General features: G+C 42.5%; 1 protein-coding gene across 2 annotated transcripts in view; it reads left to right on the top strand.

Annotated features, from left to right (window-relative positions):
* Positions 1–15,150, top strand: part of GCLC (glutamate-cysteine ligase catalytic subunit) — a 56,256-nt gene extending 41,106 nt beyond the window's left edge. For both annotated transcript variants that reach the window (XM_065400815.1, XM_065400813.1), the window contains 9 exons: positions 4,231–4,347; positions 5,409–5,547; positions 6,080–6,192; positions 7,511–7,603; positions 8,339–8,443; positions 11,080–11,161; positions 11,258–11,361; positions 11,458–11,578; positions 14,930–15,150. In XM_065400815.1, the coding sequence (XP_065256887.1) occupies positions 4,231–4,347; positions 5,409–5,547; positions 6,080–6,192; positions 7,511–7,603; positions 8,339–8,443; positions 11,080–11,161; positions 11,258–11,361; positions 11,458–11,578; positions 14,930–15,093 (1,038 nt within the window). In that variant the 3' untranslated portion in view covers positions 15,094–15,150. The remainder of the gene's footprint in view (positions 1–4,230; positions 4,348–5,408; positions 5,548–6,079; positions 6,193–7,510; positions 7,604–8,338; positions 8,444–11,079; positions 11,162–11,257; positions 11,362–11,457; positions 11,579–14,929) is intronic.
* The last annotated feature ends 3,884 nt before the right edge of the window (positions 15,151–19,034 follow it).

Below are 19,034 nucleotides of genomic sequence, written 5' to 3'. Positions count from 1 at the left end.
TGTACCACCACTTGCCACCTCATCTTCCTTGCCCGCTGAGGCAGTAGCAGAGGCATCAGCTTCAGGGCCCCCGCCTATTGACCACAGGGCACACCAAGACCTGCTCCATCGCATTGCCCACAACATGGGCCTGCAGGCGGTGGAAGTGGTCGAGACAGAGGACCCTATGGTAGACATTTTGGCCCCAGAAGGTCCTTCCTGGGTGGCGCTACCGCTGATAAAGACCGTCCAAAACACTAACAACACCCTGTGGCAGACTCCAGTCTCCACTCCACCCACTGCCAGGTGCGTAGAGAGGAAGTACTTTGTCCCTTCCAAGGGCTATGAGTACCTCTTCTCGCACCCACGCCCTTGCTCCCTGGTGGTCTCGGCGGTAAATGAAAAGGAGCATCAGGGGCAACAGGCACTGGCCTCCAAGTCTAAGGAGGCTAAACACATGGACCTCTTCGGCAGGAAGATCTATGCCGCAGGGGGCCTCTAGCTTAGGATAGCCAACCAGCAGGCTATCCTCAGCAGGTACAACTTCAATTCTTGGACTTCTATGTCCAAGTATAAGGAGTTGCTTCTGGCGGAGTCAAGGGCAGAATTTTCCGCCATAGTTGAGGAGGGAAAGGCAGTAGTGAGGACCTCCCTTCCCACGGCTAATTCAGCTGCCCGTACTCTCTCCTCCGGGGTGGTAATGAGAAGAACTTCCTGGCTCCAATTGTCCGGATTATGTCTGGCAGTCCAACAGACTTTGCAGGACCTTCCCTTCGAGGCCGCAGGGCTGTTCTTGGACCAGACCGACTCAAAGCGGCACAGCCTGAAGACTCTAGGGCAACTATGAAGTTGCTGGGGATGAACATGCCGGCTACCCAGTGCAAGCATTTCAAATCTCAGCTGCAGCAGCAGAGGCAGTACCAGCCCCACCCAAGGCTTCTACCGCCGTAGGGGCAGAAATAACAGGCTCAAGCCTTCACACCCGCCTTCAGGGCAGGGACAGGGCCCAACCAAGCCATCGTCGGGCTCCAAACAACAGTTTTGAAGGGACTCCCGAGGATGGCGTACCTGCCGTGATGTCAGATCCTTCCCTGTGCTTCATGAATCGTCTGTCACACTTCTACCGTGCTTGGTCACAAATAACGTCGGACTGCTGGGTGCTTCGCACGGTAGAAGTGGGATAGTCTCTCCAGTTTTGCTCCTTCCCTCCCTCCTACCCCCCTTCCCCGTCCCTCTTCAGGGATCCTTCTCACGAGCAACTCCTTATCCAGGAGGTGCAATCGCTCTTCGCCATGGGGCAGTGGAGGAGGTTCCTCAGAAGCTAAAGGGCAAGGGAGACTGGTACGCCGCCCTCAACATGAAAGATGTGTACTTTCACATTGCCATTCGTCCAGCTCTCAGACATTTCCTGTGGTTTGTGGTTGACCACAAACACTATCAGTTCACGGTGCTCCCATTTGGTCTATCACGGTCCCCCGAGTGTTCACCAAGTGCATGTCAGTGGTCGCAGGTGCAGGTATATTCCTAGCTCAATGACTGGCTGCTGCGGGGATGCTCCAGGGAGCAGGTGGAGTCTCAAGTCCGGTTAGTCAGAGCCACCTTCGACAGACTAGGACTCCTCAACATGAACAAGTCGACGCTGTCACCGACCCAAAGAATAGAATTTGTTGGGGCGGTGCTGGACTCGGTACAGGCGAGAGCAATCCTGCTGGAGTCCCGATTCCAATCAATCTCAGACATCATCCAGACTCTCAGGTGATACCCCACCACAACTGCAAGGGGATGCCTGAGTCTCCTTGGCCACATGGCAGCCTGCACCTACGTGGTCAGGCATGCCAGACTGAGGCTCAGACCACTCCAGGCGTGGCTCATGTCAACCTATCACCCAGGACAAGACAACTTGGACTCGGTAGTGACAGTGCCGGAGCGAGTTCTAGAATCCCTCCGTTGGTGGCTAGACCCTTGCACGGTCCGCGAAGGAATCCCCTTCAACACCCCTCAACGCTCCATGATCCTAGTAACAGACGTGTCAGCTCTGGGTATGGGGGCCCACCTAAGAGATCTCCAGACACAGGGTCTGTGGTCGCAGACTGAGCTCTCACTCCACATCAATATCAAGGAGCTCAGAGCTGTGCGACTAGCTTGCCAGACCTTCAAGTCCAGAATACAGGGCCAGTGCGTAGCGGTGATGACCGACAATACCACCACCATGTTTTACATAAGCAGGGCGAAGCCCACTCCTCCCATCTCTGTTGGAAAGCTCTCCAGCTTTGGGAATTTTGTATAGCCCATTCCATTCACCTGGAGGCGTCCTATCTCCCAGGAGTTCAGAACGAGCTTGCAGACCACCACAGCAGGTTGTTTCACAACCACAAGTGGTCCATCCATTCAGACATCATACATTCCATCTTCCAAAGGTGGGGGTTTCCCCAGGTCGACCAGGAGCAACAGGAAGCGTCCAATGTTCTGCTCTTTCCAAAAACACAGTCCGAGCTCCACCTCGGATGCGTTCGTGCTACCCTGGGGAGGCCAGCTCATGTATGCCTTCCCGCCGGCTCCACTCGTCCACAAGGTGCTGCTCAAGATCCGCAGAGACAAAGCAAAGGGAATTCTGCTGGCCCCAGCGTGGCCATGCCAACATTGGTACACCACACTTCTGAAGCTGTCAGTGGACACCCCGATCGCATTGCTGCTCTACCCCGATCTGATCACACAGGACCACGGTCACCTCCTTCACTCAGACCTCCAGTCCCTTCATCTCATGGCTTGGAAGCTTCATGGTTAAACCCAAGAGAGTGCCAGTGCTCGGAATCGGTGGGGAAGGTGCTGCTTGGTAGCAGGAAACCTTCCACCCAGGCCACTTACCTAGCCAAGTGGAAAAGGTTCTCGTGCCGCTGTGAGCAGCGGCGCGCACCTCCACTTCAGGCATCTATACCGCTCAACCTGGAGTATCTACTGCATCTAAAGCAGCAGGGATTGGCAGGATTGTCCATCGGGTACACCTCACGGCTATCTTAGTGTTCCATCCGGGAGAGTTGGGGCGCTCTGTGTTCACCAACCCCATGGTAGGGCGTTTCCTGAAGGGCATGGAAAGGCTATATCCACATTTGTGACCACCTGTACCTGCTTGGGATCTCAATCTGGTCCTCTCCAGGCTAATGGGAGCCCCTTTTGAACCACTGACAACATGCTGCCTTCTGTATCTCTCATGGAAAGTGGCATTTCTGGTTGCCATCACGTCAGCCAGGAGGGTGTCCAAGCTAAAAGCACTACATGGCCTTCCATAAGGACAAAGTACAACTCAGGCCTCACCCAGCATTCCTGCCCAAGATGGTGTCTCAATTGCACATTGGCCAAGACATCTTTCTGCCAGTCTTCTATCCCAAGCCTCATGCTAGTGCGCAGGTGCAGAGGCTTCAATCACTGGATGTCCGGCGCGCGCTAGCATTCTATATCGAACGCACAATGCTTTTCAGGAAATCGAGCCAACTGTTTTTGGCGGTGGCGGACCAGATGAAAGGGCTTCCAGTCTCTTCTCAACGCATTTCTTCCTGGATCACGGACTGCATCCGTACCTGCTACGAGCTGGCTAAGGTCCCCGCCCCAGCTATTACAGCCCACTCGACAAGAGCACAAGCCTCATCAGCCACCTTCCTGGCCCAGGTGCCCTTCCAGGAGATCTGCAGAGTGGCAACCTGGTCTTCCGTGAATACGTTTACCACTCACTATGCCATCACCCAGCATGCCAGAGAGGATGTAGCTTTCGGCAGAGCAGTTCTCTGGTCAGGGATTCCTTAACTCCGACTCCACCTCCGGGGGAGAGCTTGGGAGTCACCTGATTGGAATCGATGTGAACAAGCACTCGAAGAAGAAAAAATGGTTACTCACCTTCTCGTAAGTGTTCTTCGAGATGTGTTGTTCACGTCCATTTCAATACCCCACCCTCCTTCCCCTCTGTCGGAGTAGCTGGCAAGAAGGAACTGAAGGGGGGTCGTGTCAGCAGGGTCCTATATCCAGCGCCATGAAGGCGCCACTCCAGGGTGCTCCCCAGCCGACCCTACGGGAGCTGCTAAGGGAAAAACTTTGCGACGACCATGCATGCGGCGCGCGCACACCTGATTGGAATGGATCTGAACAACACATCTCGAAGAACAACAGTTACAAGAAGGTGAGTAACTGTTTTTTACATTGTGTTGGTGGTGTTCATTTGTTTTGTCTTGTGTTCTCATGTGTGACTTGGTTTTATTTTAGATGGCATTAAGTGCGGCAGCTCCATTCTACAGAGGCTACGTGTCGGATATTGACTGTCGCTGGGGAGTAATATCTGCATCAGTAGATGACCGAACACGAGAGGAGAGAGGATTGGAGGCAAGTGAATACTAGTTTAAAGAGTAAAAGTTAAACAATTTTCTGGTTATTTTAGTTATACAAGTTCAAATATTCTTTGAATATCACTGAGTACTTAGTGGCGAGAGATTGTAGTCTTTGTGGCACATGATTCTGAAGGTGTAACTTTCACCCTAATTATTGTTATAGCATCCACAGTAGCAAACGTTATAGTTGAGTATAGAATTCCTTTTAAACTCCACTTTCACTCATTCACAATTTCCTGAGAAGTTCTTCATTTGGTGCTGCCGCTTCCCTTTCTTTGCCTCAACCCAAAAGGTGATTTGTTTAAAAAACAGTGTGTATATGGTAGCCCTGTATTACATGATGTGTACTTCTGTAGATGGTCTCTGATAAGACTATAAACCACGACAGCAATGCTAAAGCATATGGTCACCAGAACTTAGAATCATAGAAATGTAGGGCTCGAGAAGTCAAGTCCAGCCCCCTGCATTGAGGCAGGACCAACTTGAACGTATAGAACTTCTTTTACAGAGAACGGACAGCAGAGACCATCTAGAGAATTATAATTTTTTTAAAAAAATCTAAACTTATAAAAATGTTCCAGTAGAAAATTTTGTTCAGTATTCTGACAAGTATATTTGTTTACATCAATACTAATATAACCATGATGTCCCAGTATACCTTTTTGGCAAGCCACCCATTTTGAAATGTGCCATGTTATCCAGATGAATTCCTTTTAAACCGTTAGGATAGGGTAGTCAATATAGTGAAGTGACTTTTATTCAAATTATCATAAATGAGGAAACAAAGTTGGGTTTTTACTGACAATTACTTTTCATCAAGCTTGTTAATTATATACCCTTTAAACTGCTAAATGTACTTAAACTCCATAAGATTCTTGTTTAATGGAACTTTTCAATGTACCTGCCCACTATGATTTTCCTTATTTTTGAAGACCTATGAATTTAATTTAGATTGTTTAAAAGCAACTTCTGTTTAACAGTTCTCCAAGAATAGTGTAATTAGTAAGGTAACATTGTTTACAAGCTCTTAAAATATTCTATTTTTAAATTATATAGCCACTGAAGAACAACCATTATAGAATCAGTAAATCCAGATATGATTCCATAGACAGTTATCTATCTGAATGTGGTGAAAAATACAATGACATTGATTTGACAATAGATAAAGAAATCTACGAGCACCTAGTAAAGGAAGGTAAGTGTTTCACTCATTGTGAGTCAGTTTAGTCTTATGCTTGTAGTTTTCTTTAGCTTTTTTTTTTTTTTAATCTACCATACTTTTGCATTGACTATGCACTCTTAGTGGAGATGTGCACTCATTAAGCATGTGGTAGTCTGGCCTATAGGTAATGCCATTGGTCTGCAATGGGAAATGTACCTCAACTTCCAAATTGAGTAGCTGACTTCTTAAGAGGCATTAATACTTTGTCCTTCTGGATCGAGCAAAACTGTCAAAGTCAACAGGAGACTGAGGTGGAAGAGAGAAAGCGGAGGAAGAATGGCAGCTATACCGATCATCAGAAAATAGTATATCTTCCTATTCTTTTTAATCATCTTATGTATTTTTGTGGTGATCACTTTTACTTCACCTTAGGATGTGCTTGGTTGAGGTAGCCTCGAGCAGTACGGTGTTTCCTGGCTCTTGAGTCATCGTGGCATTTAATAAGGCCTACTTTACTATCTCTGGTGTCTGTTGGTGAATTTGATCTTTGAACTTTTGTTTATAGGCATTGATCATCTTTTGGCACAACATATTGCACACTTATTTATTCGAGACCCGTTGACTTTGTTCGAAGAGAAAATACATCTAGATGATGCAAATGAATCTGATCATTTTGAGGTTGTATCTTGTTTCATACCAATTTAATGACTGTATGGTTATAATTGCATACTCACTATTTTACTGCTTAATCATGTAGTGCTGAGTACTTCGTAGCTAAGAATATTGGCAAAATTTAGTGGCATAGGCAGGAACTAGGAACAAAAGTAGCTAGTTTCAAATGTTCCAAATAGTTCTTTACAACATGCAATTTCTGATATTGCACTGACACAAACACCTATTTCTATGAACTTATAAAATGTTTAATTCCTCATTCAAGACAAATAATAGCTCTCACTTTAAACCTAGTGAAACACAGACCAGCACTAGTAATTGCAGTGAAAATAAGCAAGGAAAAAATTAGAGACTATAAAGGCATAAACAGTAGTTAACTAGGTAAGGAAAACTGTCAATGCCATATGTCGTCTTTCATAAAATAGCTTTATATCAGGTGCTCTCTCATTTTATTATGCCATGTACAGCAACTGCATGTTATGTAGTATATTAGATAAAAATCGTATCTTGTATAAATAGTTGAGCAATAGAGTCGTAATCTATTCTAATAATGTAAGTGTGGATCTTTAGTTTTGTTATGTTTTAACTGCTTATAAAAGGTCTACTAAATCTGTGTACATAATGTCTCATGTAAGGCTTAGTCATGGGTATTTTTAGTAAAAAATTATGGACAGGTCACAGGCAATAAACAAAACTTCACGGCCCATGATCTGTCCATGACTTTTACTATAAATACCTCTAACTAAATCTTAGCTGCCCCGGGGGGGAGGGGCGCCGCTGCTCTGGGGGGCCCCAGGAGGCGACAGCTGGCTCCTGCTCCAGCAGTGGGGGCTGACTGCCCCTAGCCACCCTCTGCTCCGAGGCCTCCACGGACCACTGCTCTGATGGCCTCCGGGGCCGCCACCAGGGCTGCTGCTGCTCTGGCAGCCCCTTGGGCCAGTTGACCAAGGCCACCCCAGCAGTGGCTGGTGCGGCTGGCCCTGGGGCCGCCCCAGCAGCTGGTGCTATGGCCAGTTCTTCGGGCGGCCCTGGGGCCAGCCACTTCAGAAGTTATGGTGGTCCCAGAAAGCCGTGATCTCTGTGACAGACTCTCAGCCTTATTCAGATGTAGTCCAAAATTGAATTTCATGGGCAGTGTGGTATAATGTCATTAGAGTGATGATTCTTCATTCCACCTTTAAATAGGTCAAGCCTCTTTAAGTGTTTCTTGGTCATTTGAATGTCTCTTGGTTGAAAGACAGAAGATAATCCAGTTTTGTTTTTACATATATGCATTATGGAAATGTGCTTGTCTGTAACAGAATATCTTACTTGTGACTTGCAGAATATTCAATCCACAAACTGGCAGACAATGAGATTTAAACCACCTCCTCCGAATTCAGATATTGGATGGAGAGTAGAATTTAGGCCCATGGAGGTAAGGATTAAATATGCTTAATAGCATATCCCATTACAAATGGAAAAGTAGGAGGCATTCTGCTATCTAGTATCAAAACCTTATTTACGGTGTGATTTGTCCCCTCTGAATTGCTAGTCTTCTGAAGTGAAATGGACAACAACATTTAAGCAAATATGCACAATAAATATTGGACTGAAACTAGCAGGGGAATTTGCATTAGCAAAGTAAAGAACACTAATGAGAGTAAGGGAGAGGGGAAAAAGTCAGACCTATATATTAAAGCAACTGTAAACAAGGCTTTAATGTTGTATTGAGTTTCTGGTGGCCTTGCTTCTCTTGTGCTTCTGTCAGTACTAAACAGATCTTGGTGCATTCCCTTCTGTTTCATGTGTGCTTGTATTTTATAGGTGTCTTGTCACTTAGTTCTCTAGATTAACACTTTAAAAACTTTAAGACGTTTCATTTTAATAACCTGTGGGTTCAGATTCTTTGCATGATTAGCCATCCTTTTAAGTGCAGGACTGTGGTTTTGGTTTTGTATTAGAGGGTTCAGTTTACAGACGTGCATGTGTATTTTGGCATATACCTGACTTGGACTCTCAATTAGGAATTTGAGCATCCAGACCCCAACTCTGGGCATGCAGTAGTGTGTATGAAAAATTGACCCAAAGTGTGTAAACTTGCTATGCAGCTATTTATTTTTGTTTATCAATCCTATTCCACTAAACTCACTTTAATTTTGTTAATGTCTAGGTTCAGTTAACAGACTTTGAAAACTCTGCATATGTTGTGTTTGTGGTATTGCTAACCAGAGTGATTCTGTCATATAAACTGGATTTTCTCATTCCTTTGTCCAAGGTAAGAGAAATGCTGTACATTTAATTTTTACTTCTGTAAGCTAGTTAGAAAATCTAGTGTTTCTCAGTGAAAGTGTAAGGACAGTATTTCTACATCACTAACTCCCTCTTCATCTAGATCAAATCAGTTTGTGTGTGTGGGGGGTGGCGCTGACGGTGAAATATAGATTAATACAGTTTAACTCCACATACTATATAGATGGATTAGGTGAAAAATCAAAACAAAAACATCTTCAAGTGAGTTGTTTGCATATATAAATACAAATTATTTTTCCTATGAAAATGTGGTGGTCTTTCCTAAGATCAGATGCACCATTAATACCCTGTACAATATTAACAGGGATATGCATAGTTTTAATTAATATTATATTAAAATGGGGCATCTCCAAGGCTTTAGGCACCTCTGCTGTAAATTACAAAAACAAAATTAGATTGTCCCCAGGGTGCCAAACTCCCCTCTCCCCTACAAAGCTGACTTTTCCTACAGGCCAAACTCTGCAGCAGCCCAAATATATACATGCATCTTGCAATGTGCTCCAAAAGTCAGTAGACTTGGGACTAATTAGGTCCAGGAGAAAAGCTCATCCCAGAGCTGAGGCCCATCACCAAAAACTCCCTTCTCTTAGCCACTCTGGTTTGTTTGTGTATATCTAGGGCTGCTTCTTTTCATCTTTAACCAATAAACACCGGTAAAACATCTACAATGGTAAAAGAAAAAAAAAATGTTTGTTTATCCAATAAACACCAGTAATTGTTATTTATATCTAAGTTTGTCTACACAGAGCAGTAATGCAGACTACGGCGGTGTGATTTCTAAAGCGCACTATTTGGTCCATGTGACCCTGCTGTTGCACTCAAGATTCCCTAGTGTTCTTTAATATCGTGTTACTTGAAACAGTACTATGTTAAAGAAGTACAGAGAAAGTACTTGTTACAGTATAATATATAGAAAGAGAGAGCCCTAAAACCCCTTGCCCCTGATTTTTTGACATCTACATAAAACTCAAAAAAATGCTAAAAGACAAACCCTGAAAATGATATTAATAAACCTCCCAAAATAGAAGTCTTGCATATACCGTAATAAAGGATCAAGGATAAGTGATCTGTATCACACACGTAAGCCCTTAAAGACAGGTTTCAGGGCCAAGCGGTCAAAAGTGCTGAATCCTCGCTTTCCCCCCACCCCACCCAAAAAAAAGAAAAAAGAAAGAAAGTATCTTGAGGCAGACACCAGCATGGAAAATTTCAGTCCAAACAATTTGCTAAAATTATAAGCAACTCAAAAATAGTGGGCCTTATAATAGGAAATGTTGGGCAACCTTAATAAGAGGCAGAGCTACCAGCCCTGCCTAATGTATATTAGCATTTTATTGCTTGTATTAATATTTTACCACTTTAATTATTTTTTTTAAGTAAAATGTTCTCTTTTTAAAGTCTTCACTTCAGACTTGAAAGGAGAAACTCTTTCTCTTTGTGGAGTCGGGGATACAGTTTTCGCAAATAAGGAGCAGAAAGAAATCTTGCATCAAACATTGGAATTTAAAATTACCCAATAGCATGGGTATGCAGTTTTATGCAGAGAGAAACTAACAAGTACTATGCAAGCCAGCAATATATAAAGCACCACCGAGAACATGAAGTGCCTAATAAATCATGGGCAAGAACATTAGTTAGTTAATGAAAGCCAGTTATGACTACAAAACAGATCATGCACAGTGTGAACCTAGACCTAGATCTGAAAAATTTGGCAGACATCACAACAGAGAATTACTGGACCTTCATAACTTGTCTTTGTTACTTGTAAGAACAAGGATGTTATGAGGCTAATCTTGAACTGATCTCTACTTTTGGGTCATGTAGGATTATACTTCAGCCACCTAGAATGCTTTTAATCTTTCAAAACAGCCATGAGACACCCTTCAGAACATACACAAACTGATTAGTAAAAGATATAATAAAATAAGTAAGAGGGCAAAAGATTTTTCTCCAACTGTCCAAAATATATATTTTTTAAAATATCACTTTTAATTTTGCTGGAAGTTTTTTGCATCACATTGAGAGAGGAGAAGACAAACTGCTACTCTGAAACTGAATGTAGGAAATCCTCTTCCTTTTTCCAGAGGCTACACTAATGTTAGCTGCTTGAAAGTGGACTACTACTAACTCCCCAATAATCATATTGATTGAAGAATTTGGGCATAATCTGCCCAGAAGCTATTCAGAGGCTAAGATTTTAAAATTTTCAACCAACATTTTAGTTGGCTTATACATAAAGTTAAGATTTTGTCACAGGTATTTTTAGTAAAAGTCATGGACAAGTTGCAGGCAATAAACAAAAATTCACAGAAGTCCATGATCGGTCCCTGACTTTTACTAAAAATACCCGGGGGGAGAGTTGACTAACAGTCGGAGCCACTGCTCCAGCCCTAGCAGCTGAAGAATATGAAACAGGAAATGCCAATTTTAGAAAAACAAATCATAACCTCTTATTCCAACTGTACTCATTTAATTACACCTAAATATCAAAAGAAGCTTGCCTGACAAGACACATGTTCCTCTGTTTCAGTTTACTCCGGTAGGTAAAGTGCCCATTTTCTAGCATCTGATAAATAACCTTTGCGATTTTTCCCTTACTAGGTTGATGAAAATATGAAGGTAGCCCAGAAACGAGATGCTGTTCGGCAGGGAATGTTTTATTTCAGAAAAGATATTTGTAAAGGTACTGCACTTACTTCTTTCAGATTACTTGCTAAGGACCAGTTCAGGAGATGCACAAAGTTAATTGTTTTGCTTTTCCCCCTTCTTCTTTGATAAGGTGGAAATGCTGTTGTAGATGGATGTGGCCCAGCACAGAATGGGAAAGAGACAGATGCAGAAGAGTACACCTTGATGAGCATAGACACAATCATCAATGGAAAGGTGTGGTGGTAGTTTATATTTGGAACACTGAACTGTTTTCCTTATTCACAAATTACATCAAGTGAGTTTATACTGGTCATGTGTTATTTCTTGCAGGATGGTGTCTTTCCTGGCTTAATCCCAATTCTAAACTCTTACCTCGAAAACATGGAAGTGGATGTGGACACAAGATGCACCATTCTGAACTACCTGAAGTTAATTAAAAAGAGAGCCTCTGGTATGACTAATGCTTATATGTTGGATGCAAAGAAACTTGACTGTGAATTTCCTGATTCCCCCCCCCCCCCCCAATTGTATGACATTTTAAATAAAGCTTTTAGATAATTTCTAATGTAAAGAGGGACTTAATCTACTGTAGCAACTTTGAATATTATTAATCTGTTATCTTTCTGCACCTGTTGAATCACGAATCCTTACCAACACTTGGGTCTGTGGGGTAGTGCTGCATAATTCTGTTGTCATACCAATTTTGCTAATCACGCTGGCAGCATAATTTAGCATTAATATGGTGCAGTAGAGCATGGAGCCTTGTCTTTGGGTGTCTTATAAAACAAGCAGGGAGTCCTGTGTCCTTTGGTCCCGAAAGCTACTTACGGGATATTATTTAAAGAAAAAAGTCTTTTAAACCCCTATTTTTACCTCATCATAGCTTTAAAAATATTTGTTCAGATATGCAGTGTTGGGGATCCCCAAGATGTCGAAATCAGTTTTGACTCCAGTCTCGGGTTGCTTTATTTGGCATACAGCAAAGCTACACTGAGTTGATCACGCTCAAGTATAGTGGATGGGTATATGGTGTACCACGTATCCAAAGTTATACAGCAAACCTCTTCCTTCATATATTTACACATTGCATTGAATTTACATCACCTCTTTTGGACTTGGCTTGGTTACTTTGTGTGAAACAATCGCTGTAAAGCATGCTCTGTTCACGCAGTGTCCATGCACAATGTACTTTTTACCTCATCTTTACTTTCCCTACTTATCTTAGCCATTGTTACCTTGTCCATTATTAATGGCTCCTTGGGTGTTCCCCAGAATCTTAGCTGGGACAGATATTGTTTTCAACCTGATGATCCATTCACCTCCTTATTCCCGTCTCCCAAGAAATGAGGTCTCACCCATGTCAAATTATTCATGTCAAGCCAGGCCTACATGCAGTAGGCTGGTTTTTCATGCCCATTGATCGTTTTTTCTACAGTGTACCATGTACATTGAGAAAAGGAGAGTTTTAAACATTTTATTCAAGTTAGGCATAAACAGATAAACTTGCCTACAAGAGTCTGTATGTGCAAATACCATGGTGTGTGCGCCTGGTCTCTAAACCACCCTAAGTAGTAACGGTAAGGGCTGGTTTTCAGTCTTACTGAAAGATGAATCTCTCGACTCATGACCTCATAAACAATTTCACATTTTTGAAAATGCTATAGAAACTTGTAGCTAAATGGCATTTTAAAAAATAAGATGAAAATAAGGACTTAGTGGAGCTGGAAATGCTACATTATAAATTTAATATTACAAGTAGATGTTGCTATACTTGCTTTGGTAATCTCTAAGAATAATTTTGGGGGGGGGGGTGTTCGTCCATCAGTCATTCACCCACTCAGCATCTGACGTCTACTGTAGTTGTTTCCTCATTAGAACTAACTCCGTTCATCTCACTCTCCTGGTCTCTAAGGGCAGGTCCACACTGGGGCGGGGGATCGATCTAGGAAACGCAACTTCAGCTACGAGAATAGAGTAGCTGAAGTTGACGTTTCCTAGATCGAACTAAATTTACTTACTGCGGGTCCACGTGGCGCAGGCAGGCTCCCCCGTCGACAGCGCTTCCTCCTCTCGGCGAGCAGGAGTTCCGCAGTCGACGGGGGAGCGCTTCTGGGATCGATCTATCGCGTCCAGATGAGACGCGAATAAATCGATCCCAGAAGATCGATCTCTACCCGCCGAATTGGGCGGGTAGTGTGGACCAGCCCTAAGTCTGAAGTGCTACTAACATCAGCTTGTGTAGTAAACTCTTATGACAGTCTTCAAGTACGTAAAAGGTTTGTTATAAAGAGGAGGGTGATAAATTGTTCTCCTTATCCACAGAGGACAGGACAAGAAGCAATGGACTTAAATTGCTCCAAGGGAGATTTAGGTTAGACAGTAGGAAAAACTTTTCCTGTCAGTGTAGTTAAGTTCTGAAACAAATTACCTAGGGAGGCTGTGTAATCCCCGTCATTGGAGGTTTTTAAGAAATACATGTCAGGCATGGTCTAGACAACACTTAGTCCTGCCTCAGTGAGGCGGACTGGAGTAGATGACTGGTCCCTTCCAGTCCTATGTTTCTTTGAATTTGTGTGTTTTTGATACTGAAATGACACTGAATGTTTGATATTACACTTTTATGTCCAAAAATTGAAATTTATAACAGAAAAAACATTAGATGTGTCTTAACATGTTGTGGCAGTTTTTTAGGCACAAGCTCTGGAATTTCCTAGTTGTTCCCAGTACCTCCTTAGGGTCCTATGGGTCAGAAGTTCCTGAACGGTGGTCCATGCGCAGCTATCTGGTTGCTAATGTTGTCTACGCCAGACAGTCTTCCTTAAATTTCCTACTATTGCTGCCACTGGTGTAGTTCCACCAGAGGTAGCAACATCGTGAGCACTAGCATAGATTAAAAATTGGCACCTTAGCTACTGTTATCTAGCCCTGCTCTGGTATAGGTAGACAACGGTGTTTACAGTGCCAGCAGCTTGTCGACCCTAGCACTCCCACTAATGGAACTGTACAGGTGGAAAAGCTAAGGAAATATCTAATACACCTCTACCGCGATATAATATGAATTTGGATATAACGCGGTAAAGCAGTGCTCCGGGGGGGGGGGGGGGGCTGTGCACTCCGGCGGATCAAAGCAAGTTCGATATAACGCGGTAAGATTTTTTTGGCTCCCGAGGACAGCATTATATCGGGGTAGAGGTGTATAGACAGCGCCATACTGGAGGGTCTCCTTGTTTCTAGCAGCTAAATTGTATTAAAACAGATTTAAAATATTAGTCATCTTGATTTTTAATATGCATAATTGCTGTAGAGATGTGATTACAGATAGTTTGACACTTGGTCTCTGAGGCAATTTCTCTGTTAAAATGTGCTGTTATGTGAAGAGTTTGACAATTGCTGCCTTAAATTGTCTGCTTTTCCCATTGATGCATTCTGATTTTTTAGGTTCTGGTATAGTTTCTGTTATGCAAGCTCATAAATGTATCTTGATATTTTACTTCTGAAACTTTGAAAGTAAAACTTCTAGGATATAGATTGTTCTAGATAACTGTGACTTCTAGTGTCTGTGTCGGGAGTGTGCTTGGTGTATGTCCTTCAATATGCATCTATAGTGAGTTCATGGTTTTTTGTTTTTTGTTTTTTTTATGTGGCTAGACTTTACTATGAAGCATATGTGATGCTCATGAATATAAAGTGTGCATGTAATTAGAAATAATTGCAGGTATGTAATATACTAAATAAAGTAGATGCTAAATGCAATGTATACACGTCTATAATATGATTTTTATTTACGTTTTTCTCCTTTCAGGAGAATTAATGACAGTTGCTCGGTGGATGAGGGAGTTTATTGCAAACCATCCTGACTACAAGCAAGATAGTGTGATCACTGATGAAATGAATTACAGCCTTATTAGGAAATGCAACCAAATTGCACAAGAAAAAGCAGAGAGTGCCCTGAATTACTTGGAGTAGGATTTAAGAAAATAAAACACAGTGGAAATAAAACTAGCTCTTTTTAATGAAATGTTTTAATACCTAGTAGAAAGTGTAAACATTCTAGTGAAGAATGAGTTACAGTACTGTGTATCCAGTAGTTTCAGGTTGTGAAGACCAAAACAGGTAGTACTGCACCTAACATGGGCCAATCTGCCTAGATATTCATTTAAGGCTTCCTAAAATGGGCATATTCTTATTGTTAAGGTTTATACAGTGTACATGTAAATAGTAAAATATTTTTATGACTAACATCAGTGTATTTTAATAACATTGTACCTAAAGTTGTTGTGAACCAGCTTGTAACTTTTTTATGCTTATTCTGGAAAAAAAAATTACTGTCCTGAACAACTTCATAAATGTAATATAATGGTACTTGTATATTATATGCATTCCAGATATTGAATGTTCACTGTAATTTTTTGTTACCTGGAATGTACTAATCTACCTAATTTTAAAGAAAATTTTGGGACCTGATTCACAGAATTTCCCTTTCCATCCTCCGTTGAGTATATAAAACAGAATAAATTGACATGTTCCCTATTTGTTCATCTTTGTGCCAGTCCCTTGGCTACCACAACACCTGCATGCACTCATCAACCACAGACCAGTAGAATCTGCTCAGTCTTCACTCAAATATGCAAAATCTGCTCATTTCCTGATGAGCAGAGCCTAAGGGATGGCCTGACAAGGCTCTTTAGGACAACCACACCACATGCACAAAAGCTTCAGAAATAAATGCATCCTTTACTGGATCTAGTTTTACAATTCTGGTAAATTCCTGTGCTCTAACAATTCCAGAAATAGATTTTACCGTGGGTGAAAGTCTTTCAATTTAAACATGGAGAGTGAGAGAGAACTGGAATGTTAAAGGAATGCTTATGTGAAAGGTGAAATGGCTGAGAAGTCTGCTCTATTTTGTGCTGCTCTTTAGTTTTATTTTTTTCCAACTGCTGCTGTTCCTAAAGTCAACAGAGTGCAACACAAAAGCAAGATGAGAACATATATTAATTCCTTTTCTAGCCTAAGGCTCTCCTCCACCCCTGATTTTACTAAATGTTTCCGTCGTCAACACACTAACTTACTAATAACTATTATTGAGCATTGTAAGCACAGGTTAATCCCTGCATAAAATCAATCTAAAGAGAAATCATGGATTGCACTAATCCTTTTGTGAATTGGGAACCTGCAGTTTAGAGAGATTGTAAATAATTTAGAACTTGACCATTACAGCTGTATATAACCTAAATTTATGGGGACTTTTTAATTTAGTTTATTAAATGGCTTCTAAAAGTGACTTACTGTATGGTAGATTATGCAAAGTTTAATACAAGCATATATAAATATCTAAGGTGTAATCATTTTAAAAAGGAACTAATGGAGAAATTGTAATGGTGCTGCACCAGAAAAAGCTTGTATGTATCAATATTATAACTTGTGCTGTGTTCATAGGTGTGCTTTAGAGAATGAAAGAATGCCTGTTTCTGTTTTTGGTGAACCTGTTTTAATCAAGATGTAGATGGCAGGTGATATGCTCATTAGTTTGTGGAATAAGGAAATAAAAAATGAACTTTGCAGTATATAGTGGTTGTTTGGATGTATATAAAGAATATCCATACCAGAGTGGAAACATGTTCTTGCCACAAGTGCAGCAAATAACTTCTTTTCAGAAAATTCCCCATCGCTGTGATTGTCGTTTCTAGCAAATTAAGCAGCAGTGGAAGTAATGAGTACTTGGATGGAAGACTTCTAAGGGAAGACAGAGTACAGTAGGAAGAGGTGTGTGTTGATTTATGTGGCACTCCTCTCTTGAATTAACACTGAAGAAATACTCCAGCATGATACTAGGTCACAGTGCTGTTGGAAATAATCTTTCAAGGCTTAAGACCAAATGTGGTTTAGATTCCATGGTACATCTTAAATATATAATTTTTTTTAAGCAAAACCCCCCAAAGACTGTCACTTATGTACAACCCATACCTAACAGAGCGATGCTGATGGGCAGAGGAAAGCATTTTGAAGAGTTCTCAACCATAGTGCAGTCTCCTTTGGTTGAAGGTACACATCCACAATTGTTCAATTCAGTCCGTGGCTTAGGAGTGCTTCCTGGATTCCTCACTGTTGCTAAACTCTTACATAACAACATCTTTGAATAATTCTACCATCCCTGGGTGGCTAGGAGACTCCATCCCATCTTGAACGATGACCTGGTGTTATAACTTGGGGAATCTATGTACAACTTATATAATTCAGGTTGATGTTATGAAATTACTGCCTGGAAAGCCTTAGGGTATGTCTTCACTACCCCCCGGATTGGCGGGCAGCGATCGATCCAGTGCGGATCGATTTATTGTGTCTAGTCTAGACGTGATAAATCGACCCCCGAGCACTCTCCCGTCGACTCCTGTACTCCACCACCACGAGAGGCACAGGCAGAGTCAACGGGGGAGCAGCAGCAGTCAACTCAGTGAAGATACCACGATAAGTCGATCTAAGTATGTCAACTTCAGCTACGTTGTTCTCATAGCTGAAGTTGCATAACTTAGGTCGATCCCCCTCCCCCGCCCCAGTGTAGACCAGGGCTTAGTGTGTAGTGAGACAGCCATGAATTGACAGGGACTGTAGTATGTCCCTCACAGACCAGCTACAACTGTCAGTTTTTAACCCTCAATGGCCACCTATTCAGGTGGAAACACCTTAGGACAATGGGATGGCTGAAGCCTCAGGAAACTAGTTCAACCAAGATTGTCTGCAGGGAAGGGTCCTGGGGAGTGGCAAAAGAACAAATAAACTAAGGTGCTGCTGCTAGACTTTAAACTACAGAGGCCTGGTGGATCAGGGAAGACTCCCAGATACACACAGAAAACTTTGGGCAGGACACGAGCATGCTTTTGTAGTGGGGGAAAGGGCTTATTTTGACTGCAGGACCAGCTGGGGAAAAAAACTAGCTGATCTGGAGCAGAGAGAGAGAGAGAGACTCCATGATTCAGAAAAGAAACCAAGTTCAGGAGAGGGAATCTAGACTCTACAGAGGACTCTGCCCTAAGTTCAGAGAACTCTCCGGAGTGGTGAGGAAAATGAGGCAGGTAAATGCCTATGGGGTATTTATTTTTTGTCTAGTTCTGTGTTTCTCCCAGGCTATCTAAGTAAAGAGCAATGGCGTGTTAGAATTCTGTGCAAAATCTATCTGTGTCTGTTTGCTTTTACTATCGTGCCCCTGAAGAGTTAAACTGCAAATCCAGAGTGCCCCTATGGTTGGAGTTCTGGGAAAAGGTGTGCTTAAGCTACAGGAAAGTCTGAGAGGGTCAACACTGGTCCTGACAGTCTATGGCAGTTGGACTGTGTGGTCCCAGCTGGACAGCCTATGCCCTGTGAATGTGCTGGAGATGCCAAAGACAGTGCTGGAGCCTACTCTGATCAAGGGAGACTTAAAGCACATGGGTCCAGTGGACTGGAACCCAACACAGTAGTCTAGTGTGAGTGTCCAGCAGACTGTGATTTACCAGGGCTGTGTGTAGGACACCTAGCCTCAGTTATTCATACCTTCATCACCTCTTGGTTGGACTACACCAATGCAATATACCTGGGCATGAAGCCTTCAGTACTTAGGAAACTCTATCTAGCACAGAATCCTGCAGTGCATCTCTTCAGCTACTGGCTACTGCAACTACATCAGACTTGTCTTCCACTTCTTGCACTGGCTGCCAATAGAATAGCTAGTCAAGTTCAAGGACTCAGTCCTTAACTTCAAAGCTTGACGGCCTGGGCCCAGGGAATCTAAAAGATTGATTTAAACTCCAGGATGAAGACCACGGTCAACAACTTTGCACCTGTGGCACAAAGGAGCTTTCTACAATAAGGGTAAAGGTTGTTTGTGCGACAGACAGAACTTTCTTGGGTACTGCTCTGAGACAATAGAA

This window comes from Emys orbicularis, chromosome 3 (assembly GCF_028017835.1).
Source record: "Emys orbicularis isolate rEmyOrb1 chromosome 3, rEmyOrb1.hap1, whole genome shotgun sequence".
NCBI classification, from domain to species: domain Eukaryota; kingdom Metazoa; phylum Chordata; order Testudines; family Emydidae; genus Emys; species Emys orbicularis.
This window is presented reverse-complemented; position numbering and strand designations above follow the sequence as displayed.